Source organism: Convolutriloba macropyga, chromosome 13, assembly GCF_964194025.1.
Source record: "Convolutriloba macropyga chromosome 13, txConMacr16.3, whole genome shotgun sequence".
Classification (NCBI taxonomy): domain Eukaryota; kingdom Metazoa; phylum Xenacoelomorpha; order Acoela; family Convolutidae; genus Convolutriloba; species Convolutriloba macropyga.
In genome coordinates, this window is record NC_134480.1 from 33,525,220 (window position 1) to 33,543,077 (window position 17,858).

The window sequence follows — 17,858 nt, forward strand, 5'->3', positions numbered from 1 at the left end:
GTATAAACAGGTAGCGCTCGGAGGGCATTAAGTTCTTTAATAATGCGTTTTGCCAAAACTTTTTTGAGGAGAGAATTTCATGGTGTGAAGGGCGGTTTTTGATCTTAAAATTTTGCCGCTCTCGTCCCCCCCCCCCCCCCCCCCCCCCCAACTTAATACCAAACAGTCCCACCTCCTCACCTGGCGCTTTGGACCCCCCTCTCGTACAACCCTTCCAACTCGACGCAACTCCATCGCTTGACCCATTCCACCCCCCATGCTTGCATATCTGAGCCACCGCTGGGTACTACCGAAGCCAACTGCTCGCGGGTTGTTTGAGAGCAATTCGCCCGACGTTAGTCGGTTATTTTTTATTTCGTCAAAATTGAAGAACGTCAAATAAACTTTGGTTTCTGCATCTGCCTTTTCGGTTTTGTACAGTAGTGGATAATGGTCCATCATTTCAGTGCTACTCTTTGTTAGAGGCTTATTATTTTGATTCATGCCTCTTAAAATAGGGATGAATTCTAGACTGTCTGCTTCCAAAGGGGATTATGTTAGTGATACTTAGTCGTAGCAAGAAATTATAGAAATTAAACTATTTTTTGTTTCAGGTCTTTCAAAATGGGAACGAATCGGACGTTCTGGAGTCGTACACTTTCTCTTTCAAATACCAACTTGATGAGGTCATATGCGAGTTCTATAAGTAAGTAATTTGTCTATAAAAATTGTTTCAGACAAGTGTTGCATGACATTGGTACGTGAAATTGTTATTGGTATTTTAAACAAAAAGAAATTTAAGTTTGATGAATAAAGTGGGAAAATTGGTAACTGGAGTACTACTTGTTTGTGCTGAAAACATTTTATCATTATTATTATTATTAGAGCTATTTCACACAAATAATTGATGGACTAGTTGCTTCCGTGTACTTATCTGCAATAAATATAAGAATTGATTCGAAGTTCAAATGCAACGTTATTTTAGCACGAACAAGTGTTACTGCACGACCGAGACCTATTCGGAGACAACTGAGGCTGCCAAGAGGTTGTTGGACAGACTGCAACAGGTACTGGGATCCATGCCACCACTTCCTGACGACGTTCAGTTCAAGTTCAGAATCGGATATCGACAAGGTGTTGATCGACTGTAATATTAAGCATGCTGTTAAGATGCTGTTATCGACATCCATATTTCTTGTTAATTGCTCTTGAACGAAGTTCATAGCAATTATTGTAAACGTGTGTCTTTTTTATGCAAAATTTTTGCTTGACGGTTGTGACTTTTCGAGTGACTTTTACGCCCTTGACTTTTTGCGTTTCGCGTGATCTAAAATTCTCTCTCAATCACAATTTCAAGCAGCTGAACGCAATTGGCGGCAATTTAATAATAAAAATCAAATGAAAAGTGCCCCGAAACTGGTGCCATTTTTCACTTTAAATTTTAATAGTGGTATTTGTTAACCTCTGATGTGGTTGTTTGAAGCCCACTATTGAGCTTATCAGTCCCATTTATGCTCCCCTCGCCCTCCACCCCGGACTGAAGCAGGCTGCAATTAATTAGAGCTCCCACTGGTCGTTCGAGAGCATTTCTTCCGACGTTTAGTCGGTTATGTTTGCTAATATCCCACAAAAGCCAAAAAAATTACAATTAGCACAATATGTTTGTAAGATTAGCCCATAATTCGCAACAATTTTGCCGAAATCAAGGACAAAGGGAAGTCACGCGTAAAACCAATGAATTGAAAGCATATTTTGCAAAAATTGGTTCTTGAAACAAAATTTGCAAACCAAAGAAAAGGAAAAACAGGTTGACACCAACCAGGATCTCCTTTGAAGTGCTTCGTTACTGTCAGATGTTAAGCAATGTTCTAACACGTCCATTTAACCATTTTTTTCTTAATTTCTCGTCTTTTCTATCTTAAACCACAGAACACTAAAGCCTCATAAATTATGGTATATTTACGGCAGCGTGGGGCTGTATGTAGGGACGGGCTATAATTCTATAATAACGGCTTTTATTCGGGTATTGCAGATGTTTCTCGAGCTCATCGCCTCATAAGCAACTGCTTTTCAAACGTCGAAGTCGGCTTTGTTTTTTTTTGAAGAATTTAAATTTGGATTGGTCATTTTAGGGACCCCAGATGATTACGAGCCGAAAGGGTTCAGGCCCATTGACATGAAGAACCTTGCGCATTTCAACAAGCCTTCTTCTCAAATCAACTTTGGCGACGTCACAACTGTGAGTCAAAACCTTAGAAAATTCTATGTTTTATTAGCACAAACCATTGACAATATATCTGTTACGCTATGTGTGATTGCGCATGGCTCTATGGGCATGCGCATGATAGTGGTTTTGATTGCTCTCAAAGGTAGTTTGTAGCAGATTTATTGGTCCGGTTGACCGTTCTATTAGTCCGGCAGTTATGTTAGTCCTACTGGGGCTATTATTGGCATTCTCTTGGTTTTTACAATCCGAAGTATTTGGGTTGTATTGGTGTGCTGTCTTTTTTAAGATCTGTTCACACTTTTCGGCTTTTTCACGTCAGTGCGAAGTCAATTTAGAATGGTAATTTTAAGAACGTTGGAGTAGTAAAGGGAGCGAAAAAGCGATTAGGTTTGCAGCTTAATTTTTTTCAAAATACCTTTAAGCGGAGTGAGAGGTTGGTATTTGAACAAATTTTATGTTTTTGAAAGCAATTTTTTTCAGTGTTTCTTCTCTTGAGTGCTATTAATAAGTTTTCATATGTTTTCAAATTGTGCCTATTTGGAATTGATTGAACTCACTGACGGGCAGCTAATGTTTTTTTTAACATTGACTTAATTTGTTGTCATAAAATGTCAATGAAAATTCGATGTTCGCCCCTTAAATATTATCTCCGTTGTCTTATCGCCGAGATCAGTAATGACAGTATCATTGGTTGCTAATGAGGCATAAATGAACCTAAATTGCTTTTTGAGTTTGTCTAGTGTCTTTCAAGACTTTGACACTATTTGTTCTGAACATTTTATTAATTGCTCTCAAACGAAGTTGAGAGCAATTATTTTAGTCCTGTTGGTCTTTTTTTCATGCGATTTGACTTTTCGTCCTGTTGGTCTTTTTTTCATGCGATTTGACTTTTCGTCCTGACGCTTTTGACTTTTCGTCCTCAAAAACGGGATAAACAGGTAGCGCCCAGCGGGCATTAAGTGCTCTTAGAGCCTTTCAGCTCTGTTTCAGCTCAAACTGTTTTGGAGACTTATACGTATGTTGTGAGGGCGGTTCTTAGAGGTTAACGACACCCCCACTGTTGACCCCTCCCCCCGCTATTGCCCCCACCCCCCCCCCCCCACCGCGCTGTTGCCCCCAGCCCCACTGTTGCCCGCCTCTCTCCATCAGACACCGGTGTAGACCCCCCCCCCCCGCCTCCCGTGGCTACTGACGAACAACCGATCGCTAAAAACACGCAATTTTTTAACTAATTTTTTCAGCTTTTTCAAATTTTTTGTCATTTTTAGTTTTTTTTCAGCCCTAGTTGTCAAGAAACCTCCTCTAGGGTTTTATATTAGGTTACTGCATAGTTTCTAGTGGTAGTGGAATGGTTTCAACATTTTAACATCACGAATTTTAGCTTTTTTTTTGACAAAAAGGGCAAATTTTTCCTATTTTTTTGACATTTATTTTTCATTATCCATTTCTTTCCGGACGCATGGGCCAGAAAACGTCCTTACGGGTTTGACAATAAGTTACTGAAACAATTTTGATAGCCATAGAATAGCTTTCAATTTTTTTTAGTATGAAAACTTTTATCAATTTTTTTGATAAAACTTGCCTTTTTCCAGTTTTTGTTGATTTTTAGGTTTCCTCTGCCTCAAGACTCGAAAAACCTCATCTAGGGTTCAGAAATAGGTACCGTATAATTTCTAAATGTAATGAATTGTTTTTCCAGATTTCACCACCACGAATTGCAGCGGTTTTTTTTTACAAAACTTAAATTTTTAACTTTTTATAACGTTTTTTGTCAGTTTATTATCGCTTTTGTCAAATTCTTTGTTATTATTGTCATTTTTTCAGGTTTTTCAGCCTAACAGGAAATCTCCGTTAGGGTTTGATAATGAGTTACTGAAAAATGTTTTTTTTTGCAACTTCTTTTTTTCAAGTTTTTTGAATTTTTTTTTCGTTTATTTGGTTTCTCCAACCTCAACAGCCACATAGCTTCTCTAGAGTTTGAGCATAGGGGACTTCGTGGCTTCTAGAATTAATGAAAGGTTTTTCAAGATTTTAAGATCAGAAATTTTTAAAATTATTTGCAATTTTTTCAAGTTTTTTTTAAATCTTTTTGACTTTTTTATCGTTATTTTTCGGACAATTATTATCATGTTCCAAATTTATGGATCTTTTTGAAATAGTTTTGAAGATTTTAATGTCTTTAATTTTAGCAAGATTTCGTTAAATTTTGCGATTGTTTTCAAAATTTTTGATTGTTTTTGTCCTTTTCTGAGTTTAACTATCATTACTGGCCAACGAAGTTTTTCAAGTCTTGCATATGGGTTACTTGATATAACTCAGGAGAGTAAAATTAGTTTTGAACATTTTCACTGCGAAATCTGGAAGCTTTTTTTTGAATTTTTCAATATTTTGCAAATTTTTTAAATATCAGTTTTCTATTTGATTTGTTTACTAATAAAGCTAGAAAACTAAAAATTGCAGAGTCGAATCAAGCTAGCGCTAGCTTCAATAAACCGTAGCTAGCTACTGACGAAGCCAACCGTTCGCCCGACGTTAGTCGGTTTTGTTTGATGTGTGTTTTGTGATTTGTTCTACTTTTTGTTGTCCTATCATTTCATCTCATTAAGGACAGGCCTCGTAGGTTGCTAATACCAATTGTTTTATTCGCTCTAATTGTTTCAGTTCAAAGTTAATTCCTTCTATGGCTTTGGCTTTCATTCTTTTCAAGAAATATCGAATCTTTGAAGTTTTGCTAGTTTTCATTGCATACGTTGTTTTATTATCTCTAAGTCTTCTTAATGCAAGCCTCATCGATTTTTAAGGTTGCCTAAATGAATTGAGTTTATCTTTCTACTTTTTAGCTGTTCTTTCTTTGACTTGTATGCTGTTCATTTTCAAAGATTTTTGCTAAATTTGATTTTAAGTATTTTTTGTACTTATTACTGTTTTATCTCTTAACCTCATTAATAGCAGTTGTTCATCAGTTTCTAATGCGTAATAGATGGGTGTGATTAGCAGCTTGAATTCAGAGCAATTGTTTTTAAGATTATGACACCTCCTTTTTGGAAAAGGTTGATTTTTTTGTAAAGCGTTTTAATTGTCTTTTCACTTTGTCTCAAGAACAACAATAAATTGTGGTTGACTTACTAGGGCGGTGTTATTTTTGTCTCAACGAAAAGTAGTTTATCATTTTTAAAAGTTTTATAATAGGCTTTGGTTTAGGTTTTGGGTTGTATTTATGAGGTTCTTTTAGTTTGCGCCATTGATTTCCAAAGTTTGGTTTTTGCCAATTTTCTCGTTTTTCTCGTTTTGTTTTGTCTGTTGATTCCCACCAGGTTTTTGTAATACGAAATTCTAAGAGCTCATAGAATCAATATTATCAATATTTTGTTATTTTTAGGGATTCTTGAAGCATTAAATTTTGGGAAACGAAATTGTTTTGGTTTTTCCGTTCATTTTTGAGCATGTGGTGTCGGGGGCTTTGTTGACACTCTTCGATATGTTGCTGCAGAATATCAATCGTAATGTCATCATTTATGTCAATTCTTGTTATTCGGGTTTTGTGCTGCTATGTTACATTAATTCGGATTTTTGATACGACCATATGACGTCACAACCACTTCAACCTTTTGTTCATTCGTTCATGCCATTTCAACTGAATTGCGTGCTTGACGTCATTTTTGACTGTTATTGGAGTGAATTTTTTGTTCATTGGCGTGATGAAGTTTTTGGTCACACGTGACTCACTGCGCTCTCAAAAATGACTTCCTTGCTCTGAAGTTGACTTTTCTTGACTTTAATTCAAAGAGATAAGGTCAAGTGAACGTGTCACTCGAATTGAAGGCTTTTTGAGGGCACCTACTAGAAGCAGTAGTAAGTTATACATGTTCTTAGTCTAAGTATAACATCTCAGCCTTGAATCAGAAACGTTTTTGGTCTGTCTCTCTGAGTATCTTTCTGAGACTGTAGGTCTGCGAAGCTATTGCGGCTGTTTTCCGGCAATCTTCCAGCTATATCTGCAAAATTTGTACTGCAATTTTGTCGAAAGCACGATTTAGCGCAAATTTTTGTCTTTAGAAACGTGATAGACTGATGAAGCGCGAGGGTTTGAGTAGCTGAGCTGTTCTCTAAGAGCCTTTTTAGTCTCTAAGTGTGCGATTCGCCGGAACTGCCGAGGAGACGTAAATTAATTATGTGAAAGGGCGTTCTTGGCCAAATCCTCCAAACCGTACGCTGTAGGCGTAAATTCATGTTGAAAAGCGCAACTCTATGAGGTTTAGACAACCGCCTCCACTTTTATGCCTCACACCCCTTTTTTGTCAGCATGTTATAAATTTGAACTTTGAATTCTGTTCCGTGATTTTTAAACCATCGGCTAATTTCAGCTTTGGTCATTAAATGTTTGGTCTTTGCCTAAAAACGAAATACGACTCACCATAGTTCGTTTTTCTGTTCTCATTAATAGCCGCCGTCAGCCTCTCAACGGCAGTTATTTAGGCGCTCTCCTTTTTTACATTTCAAAGAATTTTAAACGTATTAGGCGCTGGTTGAAGATCTGTTCACATATTTTCATGATTTATAAAGTCACTTTGGAACAGGAAGTGTAGCAAAAAAGCGAGTATCTTTTTTAGCAAAAAAGCGGTGTAGCAAAAGAAGCGGTGTACAATTGTTTAAACTCTGATTTTAGAAAAACGGCGTTTGATTTTCAACTAAATGGATTTTTCAACATTTTGCGTGAAATCTTTTTGACTTCTCCAGGCTAGTTTCTCTCTTCTCTCATTCTGCTAAAAGTAATTTTGAACATCAGCTGCTCAGCAAAGCAATTCAAAATGAACAGAGTCAGTATAAAAAATTGAAGTCAGAAATAGAAACGGGATAAACCCATAAAGCCCAATTTTAGATGACCGCTATTTGAACGTCGTTCCTATAAGTCTTAGTTACCATCTCTTATGCTTATTGGTATTGATAGTAGCCCCTGTAGCCTCTCTCTAACAAACAGAAGTATGTTCAACTACGAAATGCCATCAAAATAAATCGGACTTGAAAAATGTTTTTGTACAAAAATCTTTTTTTTTCAATGTCTTCTATTCTTTCAATCCCAATCATGGCTTATTAGAATCAACGGCGGCTATTTTCCGGCAATCTGCCGGGTATGTTCTTGAGAATGCAGATCTACGAAGCTATTGCGGCTATTTTTGGCAATCTGCCAGCTATGTTTATTCTTGCTTGCGCGTTTTTGTACTACCAATTTTTTGTCTGACCATTTGACTTTTCGTCTTCGAAAAGGGGATAAGCAGGTGAAGACCGGAGGGTTTTAAGTTCTCTGAGAGCCATACACTAGTCTTTAAGCCTGCGATTCACCGAAACTGTTTCATAGTCATAACTTCTTGGTAGAAAGGACAGTTCTTAGTGTGACCTCTTCCGTCCCACTCAACCCCCCTTGATCCCGTCCTCCCTCTTTCTAGTTGTAAAGCCGCATGCTCCCCTACTCAATAATGCTAAAGTTGGCCTTCCTAAGCCACAGCTAGCTACTGACGATATGAACGGCTCGCAGGTCGTTTTGGTGCAATTCGCCCGACGGTAGTCGGCGATGTTTGGTTGATTAGTTCAACCCTATGAAGTTCCCTAAAGAAGTCATAGCCACCCTCCAAAGGTTTTCATTTACGAAGAATGAATGGTTGTTTAAAGCTTTGTTGGTCTGAAACATAGGATAGTTTCTGAGGCTTCAAGATTTTGCCTTTTTCTGCCATCAGATTTAGTTAGATCGTCAAAACTGGTTAAAATAATATTCTTTGTCAAATTACACTTTCAGCTCTATTCTTTCATCTCAGAGTTTTTCTGGGCCAGAGATCAACGAAGCTCTCGTAAAGGGGCCTTGAGGTTGTTTGCAGCCCTTGATTTATTATTTCCCCTTCTTTGGGTTGCACAGTATCCGTGCAGCAAAATTCTAAAAACGATCACCATATTACTATTGCGGGTTGATTGCTAGTCATCAGGTTGAATTTTTATCTAATGTCCTTAACCTCTATCTTTTAAAATTAATTATGATCAGTTGACGTTTAGCTTGAGACTTCTGCTCAATTTTTCAGTCTTTTTCTGTGCCAATGATGTAGCCGCAAAAAGTTCCGGTTGCTTGTATATGTAAAACTGTGCATAGGATAAGAATTTTTTGGGTCTAGCTTATGGAATGTAGCAAGCTCCATTGCGCTAGTAATAATTAACTAAGTTCTTTAACTGTTCTTAATTGAAGTTGCCTTAAGTTTGTAGCTGACTAATTTTGGGCTGTATTAAATTTATATTAGCGTCTTTATGCGACGAAATTTTTAAAGGAGAGGTTTTTTTTACCTGATTCAAGGTGACTTGTTCAACTTCGCTGGCAGTGCGTACAGTGAAAAACAACGTTCCTACAACTCTTCCTGAAGGACTCAAGATTGAAGATGCACCAGAACCAACTGACGATGAACCTGAGAACCAAGATATAACTAGAGCTGTTAACGCCCTTCCTGAAATGGCGTCGAGTGAGTCTGTTTCGAAGCGAACTAAAAAACGAACAAATGAAGTCATTGACCAAAACGCTGCTGATCTCAATATCATATCGGAAACTTCGGCAAAAGAGACAGAGAAAGATTCCCCGGTATTGCCTAAACGTCGAAGAGTTACCCGCTCATCGATCGCTGCGGCATCATATCCTAATATTGTGCAAAGCGATTCTTCCAACGTCCCGGAGAAGTCTGTAGCAAGCGAAAAACCCCGAAAGGGTGCCGGGAGCCCCGCAAATGTGCATACTGTTGAATCATATCCCGGTCGGGTTAACAGCAGGAAGAGCCAAAGAAACGATTTCCTCCAGACTTCTAACACTAGTGGCTTTTTGGAGCCGATCGAAGAGAGATCGCACCAGAGCCAAAGTCAAAAGAGCGTGAGGTCACAAGTCACTGATGCCACAAGCAAAGCTGCAGGAGAAATGTATCACCAAATCCAGCTAAATGAGGTATTATAATTTTAAAATTGTTAAAAAAACAGCTGTAAGCGACCGCGCAATTGATGAAGGAACTTTTTTTGAGCTGCAGCTAATCTTTTTTCCACAGTTCAATTTATGTTCAACATTTGCTAGAATACTTTCGAACGAAGTTTGCAAACATTGTTGTAGACCTGTTGATCGTTTTCGCTGCAATGTTTTGGTCGACCGATTTTCGTCTGACCATGTAGTGACGTTTCCATGCTAGAATTCAGGACTCGTGCGTTTTTATTTGCTCTCAAACGAAGTTTGTTGCAATTATATTAGTGCTGTCGGTCTTTTTTAATGCGATTTTTCGCTTGACCGATTTTTCGTCTAACGCTTTTGACTTTTCGTCCTCAAAAACGGGAAAAACAGGTAGCGCCCAGCGGGTATTAAGTGCTAAGTGCTCTTAAAGCCTTTCAGCTCTGTTTCAGCTCAAACTGTTTTGGAGACTTATACTTATGGTTTTTAAGGGCGGTTCTTAGAGGTTGAAGACACCCCACTGTTGACCCCCCCCCCCCCCCCCCCACTTTTACCCCAACCCCCCACCACGCTGTGCTCTAATGTTTCTGGCTATGGATTAGTTTTCAACTTTTATTAGCACAAATTTTAGCAGTTTTTTTGCTCAACTTGCAATTTTTTGGAATTGTTTGTCATTTTTTAGTTTTCTCCAGCCTCAAGAGCCACAAAACCTTCTCTAGGGTTTGATTATAGGTTACTGCTTTTTTCTAGATGTAATGGAATGTTTTTCAAGATTTTATCATCAATTTTTACAAAATATTTTCAATTTTTACAAAATTTTTGAATCTTTTCAAATTTTTTCAGCTGGCCAACGAAGCTTTTCAAGTCTTGTAGATGGGTTACTTGACATCAGAGACATAAAATAGTTTTGAACATTTTCATTGCGAAATCTGGAAGCTTTTTTAAAAATTTGCTGCACATTTTTAAAATAGCAGTTTTTTGATTTATTTACTAACAAGGCTAGAAAACTAAAAGTTGCGGAGTCGAATCAAGCTACAGCTAGCCTCAAAAAACCGTGGCTAGCTACTGACGAAGTCAACCGCTCGCCGGTCGTTTTAGAGCAATTCGCCTGACGTTAGTTGGTTATGTTAGTTGCTTCTATTCATAATTTGAAGACGCTTGACTCATTTTGCGCCCCAAGCAGCTTCACTTATTCCATCCCCACCCCCGAAGTTTTTCAATGATCCCCCGCCCGTGGGTCATTTGAGAGCAGTTCGTCGGACATTATTTGGTTATATTTGATTTTAAATTGAGCTTTTGTATACAAACTTTAAAAGTATTCAATTCAGTACTCTTTGAAGTCATCTTTTTCCCTTACAGGAGGAGGAACAGGAGATGGAATCAATGGACGAGGGATTTGAAGTTGAGCAAGATGTTGGGAATAAGGCGGGTAAAGATTTGGCTGTGAGGGACAGTTGTAATGAAAGAGACGAAAATGATCATCAGGGAAGTGAAGATCATGTGTCTGAGGTGGAAATCACGAGTCCAATTATGGCAGATGAAGAGATTGATGACGTCATAGAGCAGAGTGAAGAGGATAACGATGGAGTGGAGAATGTAGACATCGATGACGTGGGTCTCAGATGTCAGTGTGGCATAGATTTTGTGAGTCTTAGTTTGAAGTCTCCTGTTGTCTGAAAAATGCACATTCTTTTGTTAATAACGGGGAAGTGATGGCTGGGCTATTTTAGTTCAAACTATATTTTTAAAAATTAAATAGCCGCAAAGCAATAGCTGAAAATTACTGGTCTCATCATGTTCCTTTTACGACTAGAAGAGGAGTATTGGTGGAGTGTCTTTTTTGATCGGTAATTTTATAGTGTATTTAAAACAGGATGTAAAAGTCGCTGAAACATGTGCAAGCATGGTTTAGGGCATTACTGAACAAAATTGAAGAGCAGAGTGGAAAGCATTAAGAGCCGAGCTGCTCTCTTAGAGCCTTACTAGTCTCTAAGTGTATGTTAAGTGTACTAGTCTCTAAGAACAAATTCTTAGTCGCCCGAGGGACTTAGTGCCCTGAGGGTGCTTGCGACTGAGTGCTGGTCACGAGACCCGAGAGCAACTAAGATTTTGTTCTAACGTATTTAAAGAACCAAAGGGCATGGAACTCAATTTTGCAGATAAATGAAAGAAAATATACAGGAGTTGAAATAAACCAAACGTCCCCGATAGCGAAGTAGCCTATTATTTATAGCGGTTTGATTCACGTGTCAAACATTAAAGTTCTAACTAAGTCTGTTTGTTGCCCTAAATTGGGTGTCCTAAACTAGGACACTAAGTTTGACAAAGATTAGACTTTTACTTCTTTAGGTCTAACCTCAATCTTCCAAACTAAGCTCTGCCTCGAAGTTTTAGTGAACGATGAAATCGTACCCTGGGGTCTCTAAGTATACGATTCGCTGAAATTTTTTGAGGAGACATAATTTCATGGTGTAAAGGGCGGGTCTTAATCTTATGAATTTAACCCCCGCATCCCCCAACAACTTCCGCGTCCACTTATCGCCACCTGGCGTTTTGGACTTCCAATCGCTTGACACCCCCCCCCCCTCCTCTGAGACTCCCATTCCTCTCCCTCATCCTAATGCTAGCATCCCTAAGCCGCAGCTGGCTACTGCCGAAGCCAGCCGCTCGTCGGTCGGTTGTTAGTAATTCGCTCGAATTTAGTCCTTTATGATTATTTGTTGTAATTTGATTGGTAAATTGGTAGATCATTTGAAATTTGAATTTAATTTTCGAAGACCTTCTTTGGTGCTGGTAGTTTTTTAACAAGGGTTCTCGGGTTTCAACGGCATTTCACGGCTATTGTCCAACAACCTCCCTGCTATGTTTCACGGTGTAATCTTTTATTGCTGTTTTTGAACAGATTTTCTGCTGTTGTCTTAGCTCTCATTTAGACTTGGAATTTTGATGTAAAAAATGGTACTAAAAATCGCCCCCGAATAAGTCTTTTTAGTGTAACGAAAATGATCTTTGCTTTCTTTAAGAAGAAGGCTTAACTTCAAGATGATAGGATTGTCTTTCGTTCTATTTAGCCTAAGACCAGCTATAGTTAGTTTTCCACCTTTAGTTTTTCAATTTGGTCAGTCTGTAAAGTTAATACCGTCCATTTTATGGCTATTCTGCCTGATATGTTAAAGAAGTGACGAATCTAAATTTTTACAATGGGGCTGTGATGGATCTATACCTTTACGGGTACAAATCCGTTTATCTTATTAAGAAACAGGAGTAAGTATAACTAAAAAATGGGAATTAAATTAACACGCTTTTTTGAAAACTATTTGTTCCGACCCACTTTAGTGGGGGAGGAACTATATACTCAAATGGGTTTTTTTTTGTTCAGACAATTTTGGCTGATCGACATATTCATCGTAGAGCAATGTGAGTGGTATCATTAAAAAGCCCGTCCAGCGTAGAATATGGAATTAAAAAGATTTTTTCAGTTTTCGCTTTTTGTAAGGAGTTATTGAGGTTTAAAGTTTTGTGAATATTAGACGTAATTCAGCTGTTTTTATTCACAATTTCGGTATTTTTTATCTAATTTTCGACAATTTTGCTGAAATTTGTTGAAATTGTTATTAATAGCCGCCCTTATCTTCCGATTTTGCCGCTTTTTCGACATTTTGCGTGAAATCATTTTGACTTCTCTGGGCTAGTTTCACTCTTCTGTCATTCTGCTCAAAGTCTTTTTAAACAGCAGCTGCTCAGCAAAGCAATTCAAAATGAAGAGAGTCGGTATAAAAAAATCAGTCAGAAATAGAAACGGGATAAAAGTTACTATCTACAATGCTTATTGGTATTGATACTAGACCATTTAGCTTCTCACTGAGAGACAGGAGTATGTTCAATTACGAAATGACATTAAAATAAATCGCACTTAAAAATGTTTTTATACAAAAATCAATTTTTGTCGATATTTTCTTTTCTTTCAATCCCATTAGAGTTATGGGAATCAACGGCGGCTATTTTCCGTCAATCTGTCGGGTATGGTTTGTAGTGTTATTAATTTTATCTCTGAAGATAAAGGAGGGTTGCTGAATTGTTAGATCTGAGTTTTTTTGGCTAGAAATGATGCTAAATTTTCCAAATTTGCTTTCTTAGCCCGCTTGCTTTAAATTTGCTGGAATTAGACACATTAAATTTGCGGCCATATTTTTTAAGCTCACAAACCAGTTAGTTGTACACCCACTCGCTTTGTGTCTTCTGAAATCATATTTTTGCCAGTTTTTTGCAAATTTGAACAATATTTATACAAAATGCGTTTTTATTTTTGACAAACTGAAAAACTTTGTTAAAAAATTGATCCATTTCGCAACTATTTGAAGAAATGAGTATTTTGTTAGACGCACAGCAACATCTGGTTGATCTTGATCTCGCCATGTATCCTTACGATGAAAGTTTTTTAGATTTCAATGGGGCGCGACTTTTTAAAATATTTCCGATATGTAAATGTTCATGTAAACTTTTTTTAACTTACAAGTATTTCACATCAGGGCTCAATTAACGACAGATACTATTTACAAAAGATTAGGCCCAACGAGATTATTTTACATTTACAGTTTCTAATTTTACAGTTCCTAATTTTAGAGTTAAGCTCATGAATTTGTGGCTCTGACCAATTGTTTTAGTAAAAAAAAATTATGTACTTCTTGAATTTTGCTTTCATTTGTTATCTTTTTTGTAGCCCAATGACTTATTGTCCCCAGTGAAGGATCCAGTTACTTTTTAGGAAGAATTTTTGAACTTTTCCCCTCTTTCATCTTTTTTCTCAACTTTGGATTCATTCTCAGTAAAAATTGACTAAAAAATCTCCTGTGGATTATAAATTTATGTCCGTACCAGTTTTTTGCTCAACTAATTGTCTTTTTGTTTTGATACTACGTGTTTTCATTTTTTGTTCATAATTGCATATTTTAGGAGTTTATTTGCCTCCTTGTCAAATTATCACATTAATGACAAATCCAACTGATGGAAAGCATAGTAGGGAAATTGCGGAGCGTTGGAAAGAGGCGTATCTGAATATGTTAATTGTTTTTGTTATATAGTTTATACATTTGGCTGAGACAGAGATTTTAGGGATTTTTTTTGTTTCTGCCTGTTTGTCTTTGTTTTTGATGTTGTACGCCATATACCTGATAACTTAAGGTCTTAATTGCTACCCCAAGACGTATATCTGAACCTAGTTTAAGATTTATAGCTGTTTGTTTTAATGACTTCATAATTAAAATAAAATTTTTCAACGGTATTCTTCTTGCTTTCATTTTCGTAACCCTGTAACTCAATCTCACTATTTAGAGCTCTCATTTATTTTTTTTGATTCGAATAATTTTCTCTGTGATTGGCTATACGTCGTGACTGATTGCTTCAGCCATTAATTTGATTAAAATTTTCGAGATTTCTGTACTGCTCATTTTTGGGTTCTTTTTGTTGTCATGTCTACGTAATCCTTTTATAAGGAAGACTCTTTGATGTTAAAATGAGGACAAAGTGGCAATATACAGTTCTTGCAGGTAAAATTTTATAATTATAATGCCTTGAACAAGGTGATCTCGTAAAATTGTTTGAAGTTTTGCCTTCTTGATTTATTTGTTGCTTTTTTGGGGTTGCGACCCAGTCTCATTATTAACAGGTCCAATCGGTTTCCTGAGGTTTTGAAATTTGAAGTTCGTTATGACTTTTAAAAATATTTGTTTTCAAAAACACATTTGGGTTTTTGAGCTTCGTCATTTTTTTATTGTTTTTTGGTCGATTTGTAGCTCAGTCTACGTAAACACAAGTCGCAACCCGTTTTCATTGAAAGGTAACTTAATCTCCTTGACATTTCTAGCTTCAAATATTTGTTTGTTGGCTTTGTTACTACTGTTACTACCAGATTTCATAAAATATTTTATATTTTTTTCATTTTTACATTTTATAGCGTTTTTGTTTTCTTCTTAGCAATAATCGTAGTTCCCATTGGTTTTGAAATTTTGCACAATTGAACATTGGAAAATGACTGGTCTCAATTGCTTCCTATGGAAATGTAAATGAACATTTTAGGGACTTCAGTTGATATCTAATGACATTAACGGTGAAATTAATTGTTTTCAAAAATAAACGTTTTTTTTGAACTTCGCACCTCTTTTCTCTTTTTTGTCGACCTGTTAACCAGTTGCATACTTTTTCTAAACAAGTATAGGTTAAGTTGTTTCCTATAGGTTTTATCTAATGCGAGTTTGATGATTTTGTTATGATTTTATTTATTATAGACATCGAGTTTTGGTCGTAAATAATGCTTGTTGTTTGATATTTATTATTGTCCTTTCTAGTAGTCTTATTATCAACAACGTTCATCGGCCCTTTAGGGTGGCATTATTGTATTCCATTGGTTGTTTATGGAACGATATGTATGTTTTTGTAAGCTTTCTATCTCTTCATCATTTGGTAGCTGATTAAGTCAGGAATGTGGATGAGCGGGGTCGGAACCTTATGTGCGTACGCACATTACCGAGCCTCCTGGTTTGATTAGAAAATCAACTCTATTTTTATTTTTGCCGGTTGTAATCCCAACCGGGGCATGAAACTCAATCGTGGCTAATTATTGGCAATCTGCCAGGTATTTTTTATAATGTTCATGTTTTGTGTAGCTTGAACACGAGATGCTAACTTGTCACTTGTGTGGGAGTCACATGCACATGGGGTGCTATGGATACCCGACTGCAAACGACGTGCCTGCTCACATTATATGCTACACGTGTGCACGAGGGCCACTCACAGCCGAGACACGACAACTTCTGGAGACTATTGAGTGTAATGTGGACCCCAATTTGAACGAGAAACAAGCACAGGTTCAAAGACTAGATACAGTAGATTACAAAGAACTCGTGTATGTTCTGTTTAATTGACCGATTTTTCGTCTGATCCATTTGACTGTTCGTCCTCAAAAACGGGATGAACAGGTAGCGCCGAGAGGGCATTAAGTTCTCTTAGAGCCCTTTAGCTCACTAGTCTCCAAGTATGCGATTCACAGAAACTGTTTCGGAAACTTATACTTGTGGTGTGAAGGGCGGTTCTTAGAACTTGACCCCCACCCCCATCAGCCCACCTCACTCACCCCCCCCCCCCCTTCCCCTAATCCAAACCTCTGCTCATCGTTCAGGCCGTAAGGGCCCCGTCAGCCAAAGACCCCCACCCCCCACCGTTGCCCTCCCCCACTGTTGCCCCCCCCCCCGTCCGCTACGCTCAACTCACGCCCCTTCAATTATGCTAAAGCTAGCCTCACTAAAACGTAGCTAGCTACTAACAAAGCCAACCGTTTGCTGGTCGTTTGAGAGCAATTCGCCCGACGTTAGTCGGTTATGTTTGCAATTGTGTCCTCTCGAAATAAAGTTCAGACTTTTTTAAGTGCATTATACCAGAAAAGCGTCAGTTTTCTTAATTTATTGAGCTCAGTTCTCGCCGTGCAATCAATCAGTCGTTGAATTTTTTGCTCTTGATTCCCTTTGAATTAAAAAATTAGTGCAAGTCAAAAATTCGTTTTTTTTCCTGTTAACAGGAGTTGTGTCTGATGCGCATAGCCCTGATGGTGGCAGCTGAGGTAGGCACTCCGATCGATTCTGCTGACCTTTGTGAGAATCTGAGGATTGATTCCAGAATGGGCAACAGACTCATGCGAAGGTTGCTGGCTGAGGGATACTTGGAAAAACTTCCTCCTAGAAGCAGAAGGTGAATTTTTGAAGCCATCAATACAAATTCTCGTGACATCTGTATTAACAGCTTTTTGGGTGCTATTTCTGTACATGGATTACCTACGGGTACCGCTCAGCAGTAACGGAAAACTGGGAGTGAGGTTATTTAGTAAATGCGGGCGTACATGCGTTTTGAAAAGTCCTCCTGGTAAAGCGAACTTGTAGCGTGACCATAAAGGCTGATAAGAGCTTCCATCAAGGACATCAGGATAACATGAGATTTAGGTTAGGTAACACTTTCGAAAAAGTGGGCTATTTATTTTCCATGTGCTCTGACTATCGTATTGAGTGTCTTAAATTCCGAGCGGCGTGGATTTGAACTCCTGACTTTTTCAGTAAGAAGCACGCAATCAACGTTGAACAAATACAAACAGTTGGACTGACAACATACTTCAGAGAAGCTTTCAACCGATCGCAGACCTCGAACACAACCGGCAGACAGGAGGAAGAATACGAAATTGAATCTGAACTGAATTCACGAGATGTGAGTGAGGTCGATGTCATGAACCCGTCGGCAGCCGATGTTATTGTGGAGAATACTCGACGATTGTCATTACGCAATAATACAGCGACGCCGTCGTCGTGCACTGATGACCAAATTAGCCCACGTAAGATTGACTTAGCGCATGTCTTAATTTCCCTTCATTCTAACTGACTTGGCTAGCCGTGCAGTTCCTTAATGATTGCTGCGAATTTTTTTAGTTGAGCGCAGCTTCACTGTGGTGCACGTAGTATTTTTTGTACGATTCGAAGAGCAATGTTGGTTTTCTTTTTAATAGCCGCCTCAGCTTCGCAGCCGGCAATTATAGCGCCCCTATTTTTTTACAATTCAAAGAATTTGAATTGTTTTGGGGCGCTGTCTTCATTTAAGATCTGTTCACACATTTTCATGATTTTTGAAGTCAAATTGGAGTAGTCATTTTGGTCACGC

At 37.9% G+C, this 17,858-nt stretch overlaps 2 protein-coding genes across 2 annotated transcripts in view; both read left to right on the top strand.

Moving 5' to 3' along the window:
* LOC142351794 (uncharacterized) overlaps nucleotides 1-17,858 on the top strand; it is a 338,941-nt gene that overhangs the window by 316,868 nt on the left and 4,215 nt on the right. The window contains exons 6-13 of the mRNA XM_075403974.1: nucleotides 594-685; nucleotides 965-1,113; nucleotides 2,112-2,218; nucleotides 8,541-9,173; nucleotides 10,524-10,808; nucleotides 15,827-16,027; nucleotides 16,735-16,904; nucleotides 17,264-17,535. Of these exons, the coding sequence (XP_075260089.1) occupies nucleotides 594-685; nucleotides 965-1,113; nucleotides 2,112-2,218; nucleotides 8,541-9,173; nucleotides 10,524-10,808; nucleotides 15,827-16,027; nucleotides 16,735-16,904; nucleotides 17,264-17,535 (1,909 nt within the window). The remainder of the gene's footprint in view (nucleotides 1-593; nucleotides 686-964; nucleotides 1,114-2,111; nucleotides 2,219-8,540; nucleotides 9,174-10,523; nucleotides 10,809-15,826; nucleotides 16,028-16,734; nucleotides 16,905-17,263; nucleotides 17,536-17,858) is intronic.
* Nucleotides 1-17,858, top strand: part of LOC142351796 (angio-associated migratory cell protein-like) — a 217,581-nt gene that overhangs the window by 104,423 nt on the left and 95,300 nt on the right. The gene's annotated exons all lie outside the window — the stretch shown is intronic.